The 19491-nt window shown below is 31.8% G+C and overlaps 2 protein-coding genes across 3 annotated transcripts; both read left to right on the top strand.

The window, feature by feature from the left end:
* Positions 1-5974: 5974 nt before the first annotated feature.
* On the top strand, positions 5975-7348 carry LOC7493355 (transcription factor IBH1-like 1). The gene is made up of 2 exons (XM_002325059.4): positions 5975-6168; positions 6599-7348. The coding sequence occupies exon 2, from the start codon at positions 6600-6602 to the stop codon at positions 7155-7157; it is 558 nt and encodes a 185-aa protein (XP_002325095.1). The 5' UTR covers positions 5975-6168; position 6599; the 3' UTR covers positions 7158-7348.
* Positions 7349-16635: 9287 nt separating this feature from the next.
* On the top strand, positions 16636-19450 carry LOC7461616 (VAN3-binding protein). Of its 2 annotated transcripts, none has more exons than XM_024590520.2 (8): positions 16636-17359; positions 17463-17531; positions 17640-17708; positions 17800-18160; positions 18388-18549; positions 18645-18694; positions 18894-18942; positions 19075-19450. In XM_024590520.2, the coding sequence occupies exons 1-8, from the start codon at positions 17177-17179 to the stop codon at positions 19296-19298; spliced, it is 1167 nt and encodes a 388-aa protein (XP_024446288.1). In that variant the 5' UTR covers positions 16636-17176; the 3' UTR covers positions 19299-19450. The 2 variants fall into 2 exon arrangements, with proteins under 2 accessions (XP_024446288.1, XP_024446287.1); XM_024590519.2 differs by having other exon boundaries at positions 16655-17359; positions 17460-17531.
* The last annotated feature ends 41 nt before the right edge of the window (positions 19451-19491 follow it).

The following is a 19491-nucleotide window of genomic DNA, read 5'->3' as shown; positions in this document are numbered from 1 at the left end:
ACTAGCACTAGTTTTGGCAAACTCTGAATATCCTTTACGAAATTTTGAAGTAATTCAACTTCCTGTCCAGTTTTATCAAAAGTAATAAAACATTTGTGATCTTACAATACAGGTTTAATTAGATGATTTTCAATACTGAACTACTCTATTGAGTGTGAAAATATATAAACTAGTGGATTTTGAGTTCGTAATGTTAGATATCCAATTTGCATCACCATAACTCTCAAGTATTGCTGAGTATCCAATATAGTGCAACTCATAGTCTAAAGTATATATCAAATATTTAAGTACCACATTTATAGATTTTTAATTGTCCCACCATAAATTATTGGTAGATCTACTTAGTTTTTTCACCAAGTCAGCAATATCCAATCTTGTATAATTTATAACATATATCAAACTCATGTGTGAGAGAGATAAATGAGAGGTGTATGATAGGTTTTGGGTAATTTTTGACAAGAAAAGTTAGGCTAATAAGAGTCATATTTTGTGATTGATTTAGATCTAAGTAGCGCAAGATATGAATGATGGCATTCATATGTTCTTCATTATAAGAGTGTATGAATTGAATAACAACAATTTATGAATGATTAAATCTAAGAATGATTAATTATGCAAATCCAAAGTGTCTAGAGAGTTGTAATTCACTCATATTCTCCCCTTGAATTGGACTTAGGATCAAAATAATACATATATATCATTATAATGAAATTTAACATCAAGGGTAAATAACATCGTGACTTAGTATGTCAAGTTTCAATATAATATGATAGGTTAAATAATCTATAGCATTTGAATCAATTATCCATTCACAATTATTATTATTAGGTGCATAAACTTTAAGAGTTTTACCTAGGTTACCTAAAGTCGCGATCAAGGTTAAGGATTCTCTAGTAAAAGGTTCGATGACAACAACTTCTTTTACTATAACAACAAAGGCATGGTGATCTGGTTTAGAATTTTAATTATTGGGTGTCTTGGTAGGATCCTACCATTATAAATATCTAATCAACTCATAACATCGTGACTTAGTATGTCAAGTTTCAATATAATGTGTACACAAACACTTTGATCTTAAAACTCTTACTTCATAACTACAATTTTGTGATCCGAATGACCAATCTTGATAAGCTTCATGATTTAGTAAGCTAGATGCTCACTTAGATTGTAGATTAATTTACCTTTATTGAAGTTTGGACTAGCAAACCACTATGACAATTGACTCTGGATGATTAAGTTCCTCATTCAATGTTGTTCAATAAACCACTATGACAGTTGACTCTAGATGATCATCATGTTCCTCATTCAGTATTGTTCTGTGAATAACATCATGATGTATAAATGTATAAGTTTCTTTAAAATCCATTATTATGTTCTTTTTAAGAATCTCACATTGAATTTGTTCATACTCTATATCAATTCCATTTAAGAAGATACACACACGCAATCATACAATTGACTTTTTATATACGAGAATATAATTAGGATTTTTATTATAATCTTATCACCATAGTACAACTTCTAGAAACTTTTAACAAGATAATCATAATAGGTTGATAGAGGAAGAGCAAGTTACTTAATAGAAAATGCTTGTTAATTCAATGTAAAGATTTATGATTCATTTAATCTATAATATAAAGTTTTGGCCAACATACTCTAAATCTCATGTAGGCAATCAAAGATAACACTTATGATATCAAGTACAAAAAAAGTAATGTATTAGTAGAGAAAGAACAACAATATCGTTTTGAGGAAAGGTATTTCATTGTATAACTTTTTTAATTGATATGAATACATAATAAATGTATAATGTCCAAATTAGAAAATAAAAAATTATAAAATATTAGAAATTATCTTTCTCTACTAAAAGAATTAGCCTATTTTGTAGATTCATTATTCATGTGAACAATGAAGCTCCTCTTTTTTTTTTTTTTTTCTTTTAATTTTTCAATTTAGCTCCTTTTTTTATTCCCCCTTTTTTTTAATTTCCTTTAAATTTCATTTTTTTCTCAATTTATCCTCATATTTTTTAATAGTCATTTGGATTGTCTTTAAATCAACCAAGTCAACCGAATTATGTTGGAGCAACTCCTGCGCGATTTAATTTTAACTCGTACTAGACAAAAAGATGAGTCAAGAGATTTTTTTTTAATTTAATTCTTAAAAAAAAACCTTTATCCTCAGACTTTTCTTACTAATCCAACGAGTTGCACTAAGTCGACCGAGTCACATCAGGACAACTTTTACATGATTTATTTTTAAACCCAGGTTAAGTAAGGAATCAGATCGAGAGATCTTTTTTTTTTTGTCAATTACATCTATTTTCTCTCAATTTTATCCTCAAAGTTTTAATTTTAATCTTGAGTTAGGCAAAAAGTTGGATCTGAATTTTTCTCCTATCAATTTTTTCTTTTTTTTTTCAATTTCATCCTCAAATTTTTTTTACTGGTCAGTAGGGTTGTCTTTGAACTCGTCAAATTAATTAAGTCATATCGGGGCAGCTCCCGTAGAGTGTAATTTTAAATTTGGCTAGGCAATGAGTCAGGTCGGAAGGTTTTAAAATTGACCCCCTAAGATAAATTTAATAACAATACCAAAAAATTCTCTTTTATTTGTTAAATTCAAGAAAGTTTTGTAAAATTCAATAGGATTTCAAACTGGAATTGTAATAGTTTTTATTATTTGACAATGGAGCCCACTACCACTAGTGCACATGATAAAGCAATCCCTCAAATTAAGCTGAGCTACACATTCACCTCAACAAGTGTGAGTGTCTGTCTGAAAGATAGACAGAAAGAGAAAGGGAAAGTGAATAAGCTGTTTGTTTGGAAGACACGGCGAGGGACTTCCGGGGAACAAAGGCAAAGGGCAAACGCATGCGCCTCTCGTTTTTCTTCTCTATGAGCCAAATGACGTCAAAGCAATCATTTTTCCATTTTGGTCCCACCCCATAAAAAGAGTTTTTTTTTTAAAAGACATTCTATGTAATTCCTAAGGGCATGAATATATATTACCCCTTTTTTTTGGTTAAAAATTACTATTTTTCTAATTAATAATGGATCTTCTGTGGAAAGATCAGTAATCTATATTAAAAAATTAAATATAAAACAAATTAATTAAGATTGAGTCTATAATGCAAATATATATATATAAAAAAGTGGACGATAATTAAGTAAGTATATTTAATAGCCTATTGTATTAATAAAATCCTGCGGTGATTATTGCCGCATTCTATGTTGCCTAAGACGGTTTGGTTTTTCCTCTAGTTTCCCGCCTCTGTTTTCTTTTAACAAGGTACCAAGCATTAGTTATACGCGAAAATTTCGGGTTGAATAAAAAAAGATTCTAATGCCAAAAAAAATAATCAAGTATAGCTAATAATTGTTTTAGAAAATAAAAAATAATAATAATGAATTCAAAATCTAATAAACATATTTATTAAAAAAATTAAAAAAATTAAGCATAAATAAATGTTAAATTTGTTTTTAACACTAACCATGTACTAGAATAAAAATAACTGATTCAAAGATAGGTCGGAAGATTAGTCCAAAACTCTACTTGATTTAAAAAAATATTTCACAACGTCCCAAAAAGTGTTAAAAACACAGTGCTTGAAATAAAAGGTTGCAATTTATAATTTCTTTTTATTTCAGTTTTTTAATTTTTAATTTGTTGCAAACAATGAAATACTTGAATAATTTTTTTGATTTACACTTAAAAATTTTTATATAAGAAAAAGCATTGAAACAATTTGTATATATATATATTTGCAGATAATGGATACGTTGCAACCCTATAAACCAACCAAATGAAATTATTTTAAAACATGAAATTTTACCCTTAAAAGGTTGGTCAAAACCTACTTATATTTTATTAGCAAAATTAACAGGCTTAAAAAACCCTCAAAGGCTCGAAAACCCACAGTTTTAAGCAACTTGTCCAAGGTCGGCACCCAACCTTTGTGGGTTTGGTCTTGGGAAGAACCCGACCCCATGGACTTAACTTAAAGGAAGAGTCCAGCCTCTATGGGCTCAGCCTAAAAAAGCCCAATGTCCATGAGCTCAACCTTGGGAATAGCCTAACATCGGGGAAGAGACCAACACCATGGGCTCAACTTTGGGAATTGCCTAATATTGGGGAAGAGACTAACATCATGGGCCCAGCCTTGAAAATAGCCCAACATCATGGGCTCAATCTAGAGGAAAAACTTAGTCTCTATAGGCTCAGTTACATTTTGGATCCTACTCTCCCTATACCTTTAAATGTATAAACCCTCTATAGACCTATCATATTTCCATCAACATTAATGTTATATAAGTGATAGTGTATAAAAAATCTCTCAAGTACCTACCATATTTCTATCGAATTAATCTGAACTGGTTTAATCTGAACTAGTTTTTGGTTTGGTTCGAGTTGAAATTTCTAGATATTAAAAACTTTAGTGCGGTTAGATTTTTTGGTTCAAACCGACCGGACCGTATCATACCATATCGTGAACATGCCTGTATGTATATGTATATCTATATGTATATGTATGTATTTAATCATTGAAGAAGATTGTACTTTGAGAGAGCCTACACAAGACCATCCTTTTAAAATCCCATGTGGAGACCATGTGAGAAATTTATTTTCTCTCTATTCTCTGTCCAAAGCCGAACCCCATGCCATAAAATTTCTCTTATGTGGGTCCTTTTCAGTTTTCTCCCTCTCAGCATTGCCATGTTTTCCGGATCCTGCCAATTCTTCTCCCCAAATAAACATCCTCGCAGTGCAATTCCATGGAACTAGAAGCCCAAAAATTAAAATGATAATAATAATTAACTTTGAGTGGGTGTATTTTAACTAGTTAACATCTGGTTTGTTTTATAGAAATTACCAGTTTGAGTGTTACAAATCTCGGATTATTGGAGACTTACCTGATCATTAACTTCAGGATCTTGAAAAATTAGTCAAATTACATGTAAACTAGCCTAAATATTTATAATAATAATAATAATAATGATAATGATAATAATTCTGGTGATTAATTTTATTGGACTGGTCAAATATATTCTTGCAACATTACTGAGATTTCTATCATTAATTTACATTTCATAGCACATATTTTGTCGTGGAACACGTCCTAGCTAGCTTGGACAGACCTGCAAAAGAGGTTTGAAATTATTAACGTAGTTGAAAAGTCCAACTTAAAACTTCTTAATTCTGAATGTTAATTGGGAATTTCTTATGAGTAATTAGGAATTTTAAAATAGTAATTGGGAATAGGAAAAATGCTTTAATTTCTGTACTAATTCAAGATCATTAAGCATCCGAATGCTAAGTAAAGAAAATAGAAATAAAGAACGATTTATACATATACTTTGGGATATTGATCTTAATTTTGTATAAAGTCTTGAAGGACAACTCATGAATTCCAAATGCTTTTTACTCAATCTTTGTCCGAAGTACTCCTTTCCTTTCTGAATCCTAGATATTAACACAAGTACTTTGTATGAATACAAATTCCAATGCCAGTCTAGAAACAATAATTTCTGCTAAGCATATATAATAAAGAATTGTTTGTCTAACTTCTTTCTCCTTTTTCTTTTCTTTTTTTATTCGAACTTCTTGTACAAATTTGGTACCTAAAGAAACCACATGTTTTAATATGTCCACGTTTCATCCCTTGTTTTCTTTCTATATTATCTTTTTTTTTCTATTTTTTTTAAAAAAGGAAAAGAAAAGAAAGAAATAACATGAAATGAGTGAAAAGGGTCAAGTTGAAAATAGATTTAAGAATATAGGGACTAATTAATGATTCGTAAGACCAGGGGGATTATCCAATTAACTTTGCAAGACTATAGGGACTAATTTATATCTTAGGGCCGATTTCTTTTTTACATCTTCTAGTTCTAGGGTTTGTGTGGTGGGCCATGGACACCATGTGCCTGCATGTGCTGTGTCTTTCTCTCTTAAAGGCCCACTGCTGCTTTTCCTTTGAGCAAATAAATGGGGTGGCTTCACTTTCTTCTTCCTTCACGTTCTTCTTCCTTCTCATTCTCTCTCTCTCTCTCTTACATCATTCTAGGATTCTGAGACACACTTTCTTGGATCGTAGAATTGCATCATTCTGCAACTTGTCTTACTTACTTCTTATGATTTTCTGTGCTCTTGCTCTATACAACAAAGGTATGCTTCACATCATTATATATCTTGCTCCAACAATGCATCATGTAGTTCCCATGACTAGATAGATCCATGAAAGTGCATAAATTCACCTTAAACTTGCCATCGTCTTCTTTTTGAAATAATTGTCCACCTTCACCCTCTCATGATTCCTTAAATCTTATTAACTTATACTCACTCGCTCTTTAAATCTTTTCCCATTTTTCCTTTCTTAATTTCTTGGTTTGGAAATATATTTACTTCTTCAATTCTATGCTATGGATCCTCTCTTTGGTTGAGAAAAAATTGTTGGAAGAAAATATTAAGAAAAGTATAAAGCCAGCTAACTGACCAAACTAGCAGCTAGACTGAAGCTATAAAGCTTGTAGCATTTCTTTTCCTGTGCTCACATCTCTTTCAAATTCTTCTTGTACTGTCTTCTTATCTTATGCAGAATGCGCGATCCTAGTTCACTCAAGCAACAATTTCTCAAGAAATGGATATTGGGTCTCCAAGTATGTGGTTCTGGGAAGCAGAACATGAGCATCTTGGAGAGAAAGAAGGCAATAGAGCTATCAGCAGACATTGCCTTAGCTTCTACTAGAGATGGAAGGACTTGTTGGAGTCGTGCACTCATTGCCAATGCTTCAAAACATGATGATAATAAAGTCCTTGTTCAGCACCTATTAGCTCCTGAGAGTGAGAGGCTAAAGAACGCGTCAATTGGATTGGTCATGGACAACAAGAGGGTTAGATGCAAGAAAATCTTGAAGAGGAGTTGCTGCATTAAAAGAGTAAGAAAAAGTGAACCGCAAGTTGTTCTTGCTAAATCTATTGCTAAAAGGATGGTAAATAGAAGAACACAAGTATTGAAGAGTCTTGTACCTGGAGGGGAATTTATGGATGATATCTCTCTGATTGAAGAAACCCTAGACTACATAGAATCACTTCGAGCTCAGGTTGATGTCATGAGAACTCTTGCCAAGGCTACTGAGCTAGTCAATGGTAAATAGGAACATCGATGGAAAAGTAGCTACTTTCTATAAATTCTAGATCTTCTATTTCTTATTTCTTCTTCTTCTTCTTTTTTTTTTCTTTGCAAGACTAGATATAAAAAAAAATAAAATCAGGAGGTGCATGCTAAAAGGTAGCAAGGCATGTACAGAGGAACCATATTTATTAAATCAATCAAACCTTTTGTTTCCCTCGCCTCTACTAGCTAGTCTTAGTTTTAATTTACATTAAAATGATGAGCAAGATTCCGGAAGTGTTTGCACAAATTTCTAAAACTTAATTATTGGTAGCCAGCAATATTGCACTGAGCATTTTCGATTTCCCTTTGTACTGATGATGTTTCTTCTTTTCATTTTGTTGTCCAAGATATATGGGATGTGCTCAATATGCAAACAAATTAAGGCTTACAAATTGTGTTCAAGAACATGACTACATGAGGAAATTCATTAACAACCCATATTTCATCCACAAAAAGAAAAGAAGGGAAAGAATAAAATAATCCAAAGAAGGAACTTCCACTATACGAGTACTTGAATTGTTGCTTAAAATTCTACTTTGATTGTCTTTTGATAGTGTTCTTGTGTTTGTCCTTCAGTAAAGGGAACTAGCTTGGTACATACTCTCTGTTGTCACTCAAACTGATATCTTACCGTATGAAGTATTGCTTAGACAGCTAGCTGTTTGGTTCTTCTTTGCTTATTTTGGTTAAGGACGTGCGATGATCTTGCATTATTGAGGCATGTAGGAGGGAAAGTTGGTGTTGACACAAGATAACAAAGAAAGGCCAAATTACTATACCCGTGCAACACCCTGCATATACTATATTTCTTTGATGGTGACAGCAGCAAAGATTTTAAGATGTAAGAATTCATAAATTGTAGTCCATGATGACGCAGATATATATTATATATACACGCACACACAACCGTATCCATGAATTTATATATATATATATATATATATATATATATATGTGGCCTATAGAAATATTTCAACTGGTTGTTACATGCAAAGCCTGATCCTTGCTTATTAACATTTATGGAACCACTGGATTATTGATCTCATGACCTGGTCAACTATCATAAAAGTGATCAGTCTCCATTGGTGATCAACATGAACCATGAAAGATGTATTATAGTTTAGCATTTTCCAAAGTTTTATAACTGGCAAACCTTAATATAAAAGATGGTAGATATTAAATGAAGATACAAAGAACCACAATCAGCCTTTCTCGTTCAGATTTCTTTGTTTATTTATTTTTTATGAATATTGTTCTAGTAATTCTATTAAAATTAAAGATGGTACAATGTCCAAAACGAGAGAATTGGCCAAAGGAAACAAAGATAAAAGAGAAGTAAGAGAGGCTTCAAAATGTCATGAAGCTAAAGCAAAGATGGGGACTGAAACGGGTTGCAGTTTCCTTTGATTTGTTGTTAACATCAGAGTAAGAAGATGGTAATCCATATATACCAGTTTCCATTGTTATTACCATTTATGATCAATATTAAAGAACATCATTGTAAGAAGCACCGGTTTAGTGGGATTTCTATATATAGTCCGGCCATGTATTTATATTTCTCCAACTGTAATATCCTGATTGTTTTAATAGTGAATTATCGAGGATAAATTAATTTCATGATTACAACTCTTAAGAAGATTGAAGATAGGGTTGTGATCACAACTACTAATAAAATAGTTTTACTACAATTAGGAGGCTATCCAAATTTTGCCCAGATGAAGATGGCTAACAATACAAGAAGAGAGCAGTAAGTCCTCTCTGCCTTCTCTAGATGTAACGAAGAGTTGGTTGGCCAATTAATTATGTCCCATCTAATTAAATTTGACCATTTACCGTCTAATGTTGCTGGCCAGCTATATATAATCAATTCATCTCTACATATAATGACAGACACATGCATGATTTTTGGAAGTCATAATGGTCTTAAAATATGCAAAAGTGTGCGTGTACCATCATGGACAGTGAGTTGATTGTCTTTACTAAGAAGTGAGACCAGCAACCCTAAAGTAAATAATAATGCTACTGGCATTTTCCATTTGAGAAATAAGTTTATGCACAAAGGAAAGCGACCTACAGCTAGATTTCTGATTTGATGCCCCTGCACAAATTATTATGAGCCTTTAAAATTTGGACTAAGCTGGAAAGAATCTATGTTTAGCCATTTCCTTCGTTGTATTGATCATAGAATCCGTAGGGTTGGGGGCTAGTTGTTATCTGTTGTGTCAAGGAAGAAATACATGGTATTATAGTATATCACTTAGGTTTTACGTAGGGTGAGACAAAGGCAACGAGCCAAGCCACCAGACTCCATTGATAGTCCCACTGCAAGAACACTTTCAGGTTCTTGAAAGGCCTGTTGAGGTCAAATCGGCCCCCCCTTCAGGGCCTTTTGGTATTTGTCCAAATTGTGTCTATATAACCTTTCTTATCTGATAGGTTATGATTTTTGTGGTCAGCAAGTTCAGTCCAAATTTGGGTTCGAGCATGAGTTCGAGTTTGATTACAATAACATTAAGCCTGCTCTCAACTTCACTAGGCACAGACAGAGCAACTTTGGGCCAACCACATCGACCTAGTAAGGATTTGGGTCACACTTCAAAGAAAGGACCTCATCATATAAAGCCAGGCTCACAGTGATAACTTATCTGCCCGAAGAGCAGAGACTGGAGATTTTTTTTTCCCCTGGATTTCCACGAGTATATTTTACTGTGCCGTTTATGGAAAACAAATTTTTATAGTAATTTTATATTGAACAATAAAGGATATTTTTATATATTGTTCCACGGGGCATCTTGACGAACTAAGAGTAAAAATAAAAAAATAAAACCTAATTAGTCTTCCGAGTTTTAGATAAAAAGTTGTTTATGCTAAAGTAAAAATAAGCACCTTTCTAAAGCATTCTATATAAGGTAAGTTTTATTCTGCTTGTTTCTAAAGATAAAAATATGTAAGAGCTATTGCTAAAATTGGCTTAAATTGGTATGTGTATAATTGGTTAAAAGAAAAATTATCACTAAATCTAAGATAATAATTTAGACTTGTGCTTGATAATAAAGTCCAATCCATATTTAAAATAATAAGTGTTGGATCTGAACTATGACAAATGACAAATCGAACTTTGAACCCGTTTCTTGGATCATGCCTAAAATAAACCTAAAAACCATTATTCACACTTAATAAGTCTTTTTGGGATCACGTTAACTCGGACTAAATTCACTAGTAATAATAGGATAATAACCTAATCACATAAAAAAATTATTTTAAAAAAACACTAATTGACATTAATAAAAAGGAAAAATATTTATAAACAAAGATAAATTTATTGGTATAATTTTTTTTAAAAAATAAATGTTCCCACCTTAAGAGCGACTCTACTAGTAGGATAACAGTTTATTATATGAAAAAAAAAAAATCAAAAGGGAGCCTTTAAACTCATGGATTGAATTCATATTTTTGAAAAACAAATAATATATATGTATAATTATAAAAAGGCTAGCGGTGATGTTGGAGAGAGGGGAAGAAGATGGAAGAAAAAAAAGGGTCAGGATTTTTTTTTTTCTTTTATGTTTATATTTTTGCTAGTCTTCTTTTTTCTCTTTGCTTTATTACTCTCTATTTTTGTCTGCTTGTGATTTTACTTTGGGATTTTTTTTTGTTTCTCGGTTCTTTCTAATATTGCTTCCATTAAATTTTTTTGCACTCTTTATTCCTTTATTTATAGGCTCTTTATAAAAAAAAATTAAAATACTAATCTTTTCTCCTCTATTTTATCTCTTAACCTCCTAATTTCCTATTTTATTTTAAATCCATAGTTTTTTTTTAGATGGACTTAAACTCCTGTATGTTTTATTTTGGTCCTGATTTCTTAATCTAATTGTCATTTCACTCTTTAATATTTCTTCTTCTTCTTTTTGAATGTGGGGTAAAAAATCAATTACAATAGTTTTTCTCTCTTTACAATACTTATGGTACAAAATAAAAAAAATATATTTTTCTTTGACTTTGTATTGTGAGTTTGTAAAGAAAAGAAAAGAGTTTCTTTGAAAGGAAAGATGTCATTAGATTAATAAGCTTTCCTTGAATAAAAATACTATTTGGAAAAAAATAATTATCATCATCCAGTTGGACTTCTCTTTGAAATTAAAATCATCTAAAAGAAAATTGTTATCAAATTGATGGGCTTATCTAAAAAAATGCCATTTTGATAGAAAATTATCATCGGACTGATGGGTCTTACTTGAGAAATTGTTATTTGAAATAAAACTATCATTTGAAATGTTGTATTCGACATTGCAGTAATCATGTCCTCTTTCTTGAGAAGGAGAAAGTTTTTTTGTGTGTTGAGAGGGGGGAAAAGTCTTATGTTAAAAAGAAGATGTCACATAGTATTATAATCACTAGAAAACCCTATCATCCTAAAGCATCATTGTAACTTGTCTTTTATTTCTAATGATCTATTGTCTTTAATCTATTAGTGATCTATTTATATTAGTGATAATTAATCCACTACAATGAGTTGAACCTTAAGTAGATGTTCAAGTCTAATTATTATAAGGTCTTGTTTATCTTTGTCACTCCTAAGTTATTATTTTTTTTTATAATACTTGGTGAATTGACACGTCTATAACTAGTAACTACTTATCATGACATATGACAAATAGTCTATCAAGTCATTCAAATGAATAACCAATAAGCTTATACTGGGCTCCTTTAACCTAACCTAGATCCTAGAAATGGTCCATAAATAATGTCATGTCTAAGATTCATTTATAATATTTTTTGAATGAAGATTGTATGCTCATTTATTTGGAATGAGATCTAAGTGACATAAAGATCTCATTTGAACTAAGTTTTGACAATGACCCTTTTAGTGTTCATTTATCTTTTAGGTATGTTATTTAACATTCACTTTTTTTTATTTAATTTATCTTGGTTACCCCTCATCACTATAAGTGAACAACCCCAATCCCGTTTGTTTTTAATTTGTTAAACATATATATGAAACTTGTTTTAAAGACTAAATATCTCTTATTTAAAATCATAAAATAAATACGTGAACAATGTACACATGTAAATTATACAGAGATTTATTAAGTATGATATTTATAATATCGACATAATGTGAAAGGATTGACTTCTTCTTCATCAAAATGATTTGAGTCGTAACAACTTATTTTTAATGAAAAGCAGCATATCTTATTGATATATAACAAAATTTATATATGGAAAAATTAGAGAGAGTGAAATGGAAAAGATTTATTTATATATAAAGAATTGGATTTATATGAGAAATAGAGGAATTATAAAATTTAAAGGGAAAAAAAGAAGGATAATAACCAAAAGCAATGAAACAATGAAGGTGTTTATAAAGGGAGATAATGTAGAGAAAGGGTTTTTTTTCATTTTCCAAGTTAACTTAAGTCAACCCAACTGACTTGGGACCTGACTATTATTCCAGGTCAACCTTCAGGCCGAGTTTTATAATTATGGTTTCTAATGATAAAAATAATTATGTCCTCTTGCTAAAATTGGTTGAAACTGATATATGTATATTTGGTTAAGAGAAAGAGGATCATTAAACTTAAGATAGTGATTTGGGACTTGGTCCTCGTAATAAGGCCCAATCCTCACTTTAAAAATATAACAATTGAATCCAGGAGGATGATAAGTGACAATTGGGTTTTGAGCTCGTTTCTTAGGTCATGCCTAACATATACTCAAAGACCACTATTAAAACTCAATAGGCCTTTTTAGGATCATGTTGACCCTGCCTAAATTCTCTTGCAATGATGGGACAATATCCTAGACACATAAAAAAAAAAAAAAACCTCTTAAGAAATGCACACAATGACATCAATAAAAAAAAAGATATTTACAAACAAAGATAAATTCATTGGTATTTGTTTTTAAGAAAATGAATATTGTCAGCAACTATGCCAATAAAATAATGGTTTATTATATGAAAGAAAAGTGAATCAAAAAGAAACTTTTCACCTCATATATCAAATTCATATTCTTGAAAGAAATAATATATGTATGTAATTTTGGAAAACAAGTTATTTTTTATTCAACTTTTAAAGAGCATGACTCATTAAGTGATTGTCTTACCTTTGGGTTGAACCTAAATCACAAAAAAAATATTAAAAAAAAATTGACATCTAATTGATAAGACATGTTCAGTGATCTACCAATAGGTCAATCCTTTGATAAAAAACAGCCAACAATATAAATGTTTAAATATATGTATATATATACTCAAAATATTCCTACCATATTTAAAAAAAAAATCATTGAAGATTCTAGCGTTCTGAATAAAAAAAATCTACATTTAAACGCATTGAACATGAAATTCAAATGTTTACCAACATAAATTCTCCACACATATATTTAATCACATCCATGCAAAATCAATAAAATCATGCTGAGAAACTATAAATCACCCAACCTAAACAAATAAATACAAATATAGATCAATTAATCAACACGTATAAAAATCACACTATTCAACAAAATATCACCCAAATTATATTAACACATGTGCAAATAAAAAATCAATCCACACTAAATCATCTACACATCAACATTACAATACAAGTAATTCAAACAAATTGGCTTTTAGATATGAAATTGACCTTCTATAACTATTAGAAATGAATCAAACAAGGCAGAATAATGTCAACGCGTGCTTGTCATGCGTTGAAATACTAGGTTATGATAAATAGAGAAGGCACATGCTCTTTATGTGCCAAGGATGTACCTGCAAAATCACATAGAAATGATGATCTTTCAAGTGGATATGGAAGCTGATTGTTCCTTATTTATTTTGGGGATGATTTGGTTGGGTTTTAGCTGTATTGTCGGGTTTGATTGAGATAATTTTTTAATGAAATTAAGGTTACGATTTTGGGTTAAAAAAAGATCATGATGATGTGTTGGGTGGTGGATATGAAGGCTATTCTATAGGGTGACAGAAAGAGAGCAATGGATGCATGCGACAAAAAGGTGAGAGGGATTGTCGTGTGGAGGAGATGAAGGTAGTGGAGCGATTTGGAGAAAGAGGACAATAGTTAGGTTTGTGGTGGTCTGAGAAGCTATTGTTAGTTTTGTTCTCTGAAGAGAATGCGATTTTTTGTGGTTTACTCAGTCTATTACTGGGTTTGGGGTTGCTGGTTTGACCAAAATTCAGCAAGGAAAAGGCTTATGGTTGTGGAGGAAGAATGGAAGAAAAGGCTTACTTCTTCTTCTTCTTCTTTTATCTTTGTGTCAACCTCTTTTTTTTCTCTTTGCTTTTTTTTTTAAAAAAAAGATTTTACTCTCTAGCTTCTCGCATAAAATTTTTTCTAGGATCTCTCAAAGTTCTCTCCACTTTTCTGCGCATATGATTTTTCTTTTAGATTTTTTTGTTTCTCGATTCTCTTCAGTTTTGTTTCGGGAATTTTTTTTGCACTGTTTATTCCTTATTTATAGTCCCTTCACCATATATATATTTTAAATTCTTGTATTTTCTCCTCTATTTTATCTCCTAATCTCCTCTTTTATTTTAAATTCACAATTTATTTTGGAGATAAAATTAAACTCTAGTATTTTTTTATTTCAATCCCTATTCTTCATTTGATTGGTGTTTCGCTCCTGAATTTATTTTTTATTTTTTTTAATGTGGGGTCAAAAATCGATTATGATATATATAAATTTATACTAAATTCTTTTTTTAATGCCTATATTAGTATGATATATTGAAAAGAATACATTCATCAAACTTATCAACTACTCTTAAATAATACAAAAAAAATAAAATATGATTGCTATCTTGTATTACTTCCAAGAAAATATTAATGATATTTATGAATTTTGATTGGCTCTAGATGATTCAAATAAACAAATAAAATGTATATTTTTTTAAACTTAACTTGATTCAATGGCTACATCCAAGAAATTTGATGACCTAGTATTTAATTTGGATCGATTCTAAAATTAAATAAAATAAAAAGTTGATCTGGTAAAATTTCACTGACCCAACATAACCTGATTCAAACTTATTAAGTTAATTATAAGATATCACCCCTGCTTTATTTTAAGATTATGTTCGACTGATCTAAAAGAAACCTTGAATTGCAAGGTTTGCAAACTAGCCGCATGATAACCTAAGCATAAGAATTTAGGATAAAACCTAAACTTGGACGAGAAATAATTCTCGAATCCTACTGTTTTCATCAACAGTTACAAAAAAACATACATTAAACACTTTGAAATTATAAGTTCTGAGCGTGCACCTAAAACTCACCATAATTTAATTTACAAAACAAGATTAAACTCGTTAAAACTTCCTCTATATCGATTAAGCCTCTGCAGCGTAGTGATTTATCAGTACAGATTTACATGCCGAAGATCCCCAGTTCGACATTAATGTCTTCGAGGATTAAAATGCAAGAAGCTGAATAATTCTTTATCCCACTTCGGCCGAAACTTTAATTCAGAATCCGAACATTAATCTTTATGCTCTTAAATATAATCTTTAGTAACCTTCCCAGAAAATCAAGAGAGGAGTGCATTGCCCCTAGTCTCACATCGGTGCTTTTTCTTAATCACACACTCAACATTTAATTAAGAAACACAAGTGATCACGAGCACTCAAATTATTCGCTTGTCACATGAGTCTAATGAGCACACTTTTAATAAATAAATAAATAAATAAAAACCCTCTGCAAAGTCCAGTAATCCATCATCAAAGCAGAATATTGGTGACCCCATAGCCATTTTGAGAGATAATCGAACCCATAAAAAGCTACTCAACTAATTTTCATAAAACCCTTTTTAATACAAAAGGCTAAACCCTAAACCTCGTCGTTTAACAACTTGTTAATCATCCAACCAATATTATAATCAGAGAATGTCTAGCTTCACTATTGATACATGTCTTTGTAGCTTTATTGTGGTTAACATCAATCATACTTGTCTACATCCTTTTTAGCAATGTTGGCCCTAGACTGCATGCTTGGTTATAATAATGCCTCACAATTCTTGCATCTTACTCTCTTAACTTTTATGGCTATAGTACTGGGAAATGTTTGTTTTTGCTATACAAATCGTGTTTTATAAAAAAAAATTAAAAAATTACTTGAAATTAATTTTTTTAATGTTTTTTTAGCATTTTGATGTGTTTATATTAAAAATAAATTTTAAAATAAATAAATATTATTTTCATGTATTTAAAAATAAAAAAAAATCATCACTACGTTACCAAATACTACCTCAAAAAAACAAACATGGTGGTCCTGGACAGCTCGAAGGAGTCACGTATCACTTCCTCATCAAGCCTATTCTTCATGCTTAGCTTGAGTTTATGGTTTTCATTTAAAGATGCAAAAGGAAATGGACCTCTCGATACCTTTTTTGTATGTATAATTTAGTATACAAGCATTAATGCTTCTACAGTGGTAGCATGTGTTCTCTATCATCAAATCTTGAAGGAACCCTCTCCCATCTAAATCTATTATTATCTAGAAACTCTTGTTATACCTAGTAGGTCCCTTGTTCCCAGCTCCATGTTTACATATTCATAAACATCCAGTTACCCTTTCCAACTGTAATATCTCATCTGTCTAAAACCCTTTTTTGATGAACTTTAGGATCTGCATACGAGGACAGCAACAAGCTGTGCCTGCCAGCACTAACCTTTTAAGGCCATTTTTTACCCATAGATGCATAATTTCCCATTTGAATCTGATCTCTCATATGGGTCAATCACACCAATGGTGATGATTTAAGGAGGACATTTTGCAGCTCTATTCTATCCAATAAATTAAACATGTGTATGGGCCATATGTTTAGAACCCTCATCACAATATTGACATGATAGGGATTTAGGCATAGTCTATTTAGCATTCATGCATGTTAAGACTTGCTTATATCTGAGACTTAGCTGAGCCTTTCCTCAATCTGCTGTTAATTTTATCACCTCCAGTTAAACACAAATACAGTCTATAGCTCCTAATCGCATACATGGATTCAATTATGAAGCCATCTCCCTCTGAGGCACATCCTGAGACAATGGATTTTCTTTCGAGCACTTGGTGCAACTTTGCTGTTCAAGCTCTCCAACCAGACTTGCAAAACCAGCCGATTATTCTCCTAGATAATCCAATCAAGAAACTCGATTGCGACGTCATGAAACCTCCTTTCTCGGTGAGTCAATTTGTAGCAGTTTCTATGTTTGCAGTGTTTTATGATTTGAATGTTATTGGAGCAAAGGACATGAATGGAGGTTTATTTGTCTACCTTGCAGAAGATGGACAAGAGTGTCAAAATGGATGATGCCTTCAAGTCTCTGCCACCATGGAAATCCAATGATATGAAGGTAGGCACACTACAGCAATAGTATAGTGGTTATGATCAATGTTTATCATTTAGTTGAATTTATCCAAACCAAATTCATTGCTTTATTTCTTCGGTTTTTTGCTTACAGTCATGGATATGGATGCAACAAGCAATGCATCCTGAACTGAACTACAACAGTTGTTTCCGCAAGAAATGGGTGCATAATCTTGTTCTCATTGACTTAAGCTTTTTTTATAAGCTATAAAAACACATACAAAAGAACTTAATCTAAACAATTCTTAATGCAGTTCCCATGGAAAAATATACTGCCCTTTAAGACCATTTCAATAAAGAAATGGTTGAAAGAGATAAAGCTGAAGCGAAAAGAAGAAGAGAGGCTACAAAAAGCTGAAGTACATGCAGCTATATCAGTAGCAGGAGTAGCTGCTGCCTTAGCTGCAATTGCTGCTGAGAACTCCAAGAAAGATGAATCCAGCACTGCCAAGGAGGCTGCCATAGCCTCTGCTGCTGCTTTGGTTGCAGCTAAATGCGCACAAGTCGCAGAAGCAATGGGGGCAAAGAGAGAGCAGCTTAGCAGTGCCATAGGCTCAGCCATGAGTGGCACAAATGCAAGTGACATAGTAACACTCACAGCTGCTGCAACAACTTGTAAGTTCCTTCAATTATTTTTCTGTAGAAATATGAGGAGTGCTTTTAATTCACTTGATAATAGAAAGAATTATTCTTTTTTGGCAAATAGAGCTATAATTGGGCTCTTGGGTTTAGATTACTAGATTGGCCTCACAATGGGGCCATGGCAACAATAATATGCTAACCCAGAGAGTTTTGTTCACTTACTTCCCTAGTTGTGTGCTTTTGGTTACAATTGTTTGTAGCATTGAAAGGAGCTGCTACCCTTAAAGCAAGAACAGGATGCAAGAACAGACTAAATGCACCAGTTCTCCCTTTAGAGGATAACAATGACATTGATTTTGACTTTGAGAAGTGTAGATCAGTACTTGCCAATGGAACAGAGCTCCATGTTGAAACACCTGATGGTATGTTGATGGAGAAGTCACTACTGGAATGTCAGCTAGTTTAAATAGTAAAATCATTTGGCATTTTGCTTGATTATAATTTTTTGTGTAAACAGGAAATTTCAGGGTGAGATCTGTGTCTATCATCCTTAGCAGCAAAGCCAAGGTTTGACTAATATTCTAGTCTTATTTCAGATTCTGCAATGCATTAATCATCAGAGGTCATCAAAGTTCACAAGACATCATCATGCATGGACAGTTGAGATTAAATAGTCAATCATCCATAACATTTCTTTAAACTAGAAGTTTATGTAAATTTTTCTCTGGTGTAATCTTAACCATTGATCCTTGAATTAATTATACAGGTTATTCTTAAGTTGAGGAAGCTCAATATCCTGAAAGGCAAGAAGGAAAGTAGGTTATACTATTCCTGCTCTCCATTTTTCCTTTTAATTACTTTATCTTAAATACTACATGTAGCACTAAGTTTTCTTCTAAATACAGAACAGAGAATTAACCATTATGAGTACGATAAATATGCTTCAGGTATTGTACTGGACTTGCATGCTGAGTTGTACAAAGATTTAGAAGCTGATCGAGAGACTGGTCATACATGTTATCTTATCGTGTTAACAACCAATATGGGGATAATCAAGCTAGATATGGGGGATGATTATCATCGTTACAAGACATGGGCCACAACCATTAATCACATGCTCATGCTCTCTACTTCTTATGCAAACTATGGGCTTCAATTCTATGAACACTGAAGCTGCTAATCTACTCTGTTGTGCCAGGTCGATTTGCATATTTTGTACTTTTATTATGTAATTATTATCAATTACATTCTATTTTTTGTTTAATACATATAAATAAAAACTGTTTCAGGGATATCATAATCTAAGGTATTTTATGTCCAAAACATTGTTATTCAAATGGTGTAAGCGATTAATCAGAGAAGAA

The sequence above is a fragment of the Populus trichocarpa genome, chromosome 18 (genome assembly GCF_000002775.5).
Source record: "Populus trichocarpa isolate Nisqually-1 chromosome 18, P.trichocarpa_v4.1, whole genome shotgun sequence".
Lineage (NCBI taxonomy): Eukaryota > Viridiplantae > Streptophyta > Magnoliopsida > Malpighiales > Salicaceae > Populus > Populus trichocarpa.
Note: the sequence above shows the minus strand (reverse complement) of the source record. Positions and strands in the feature narration are given on the sequence as shown.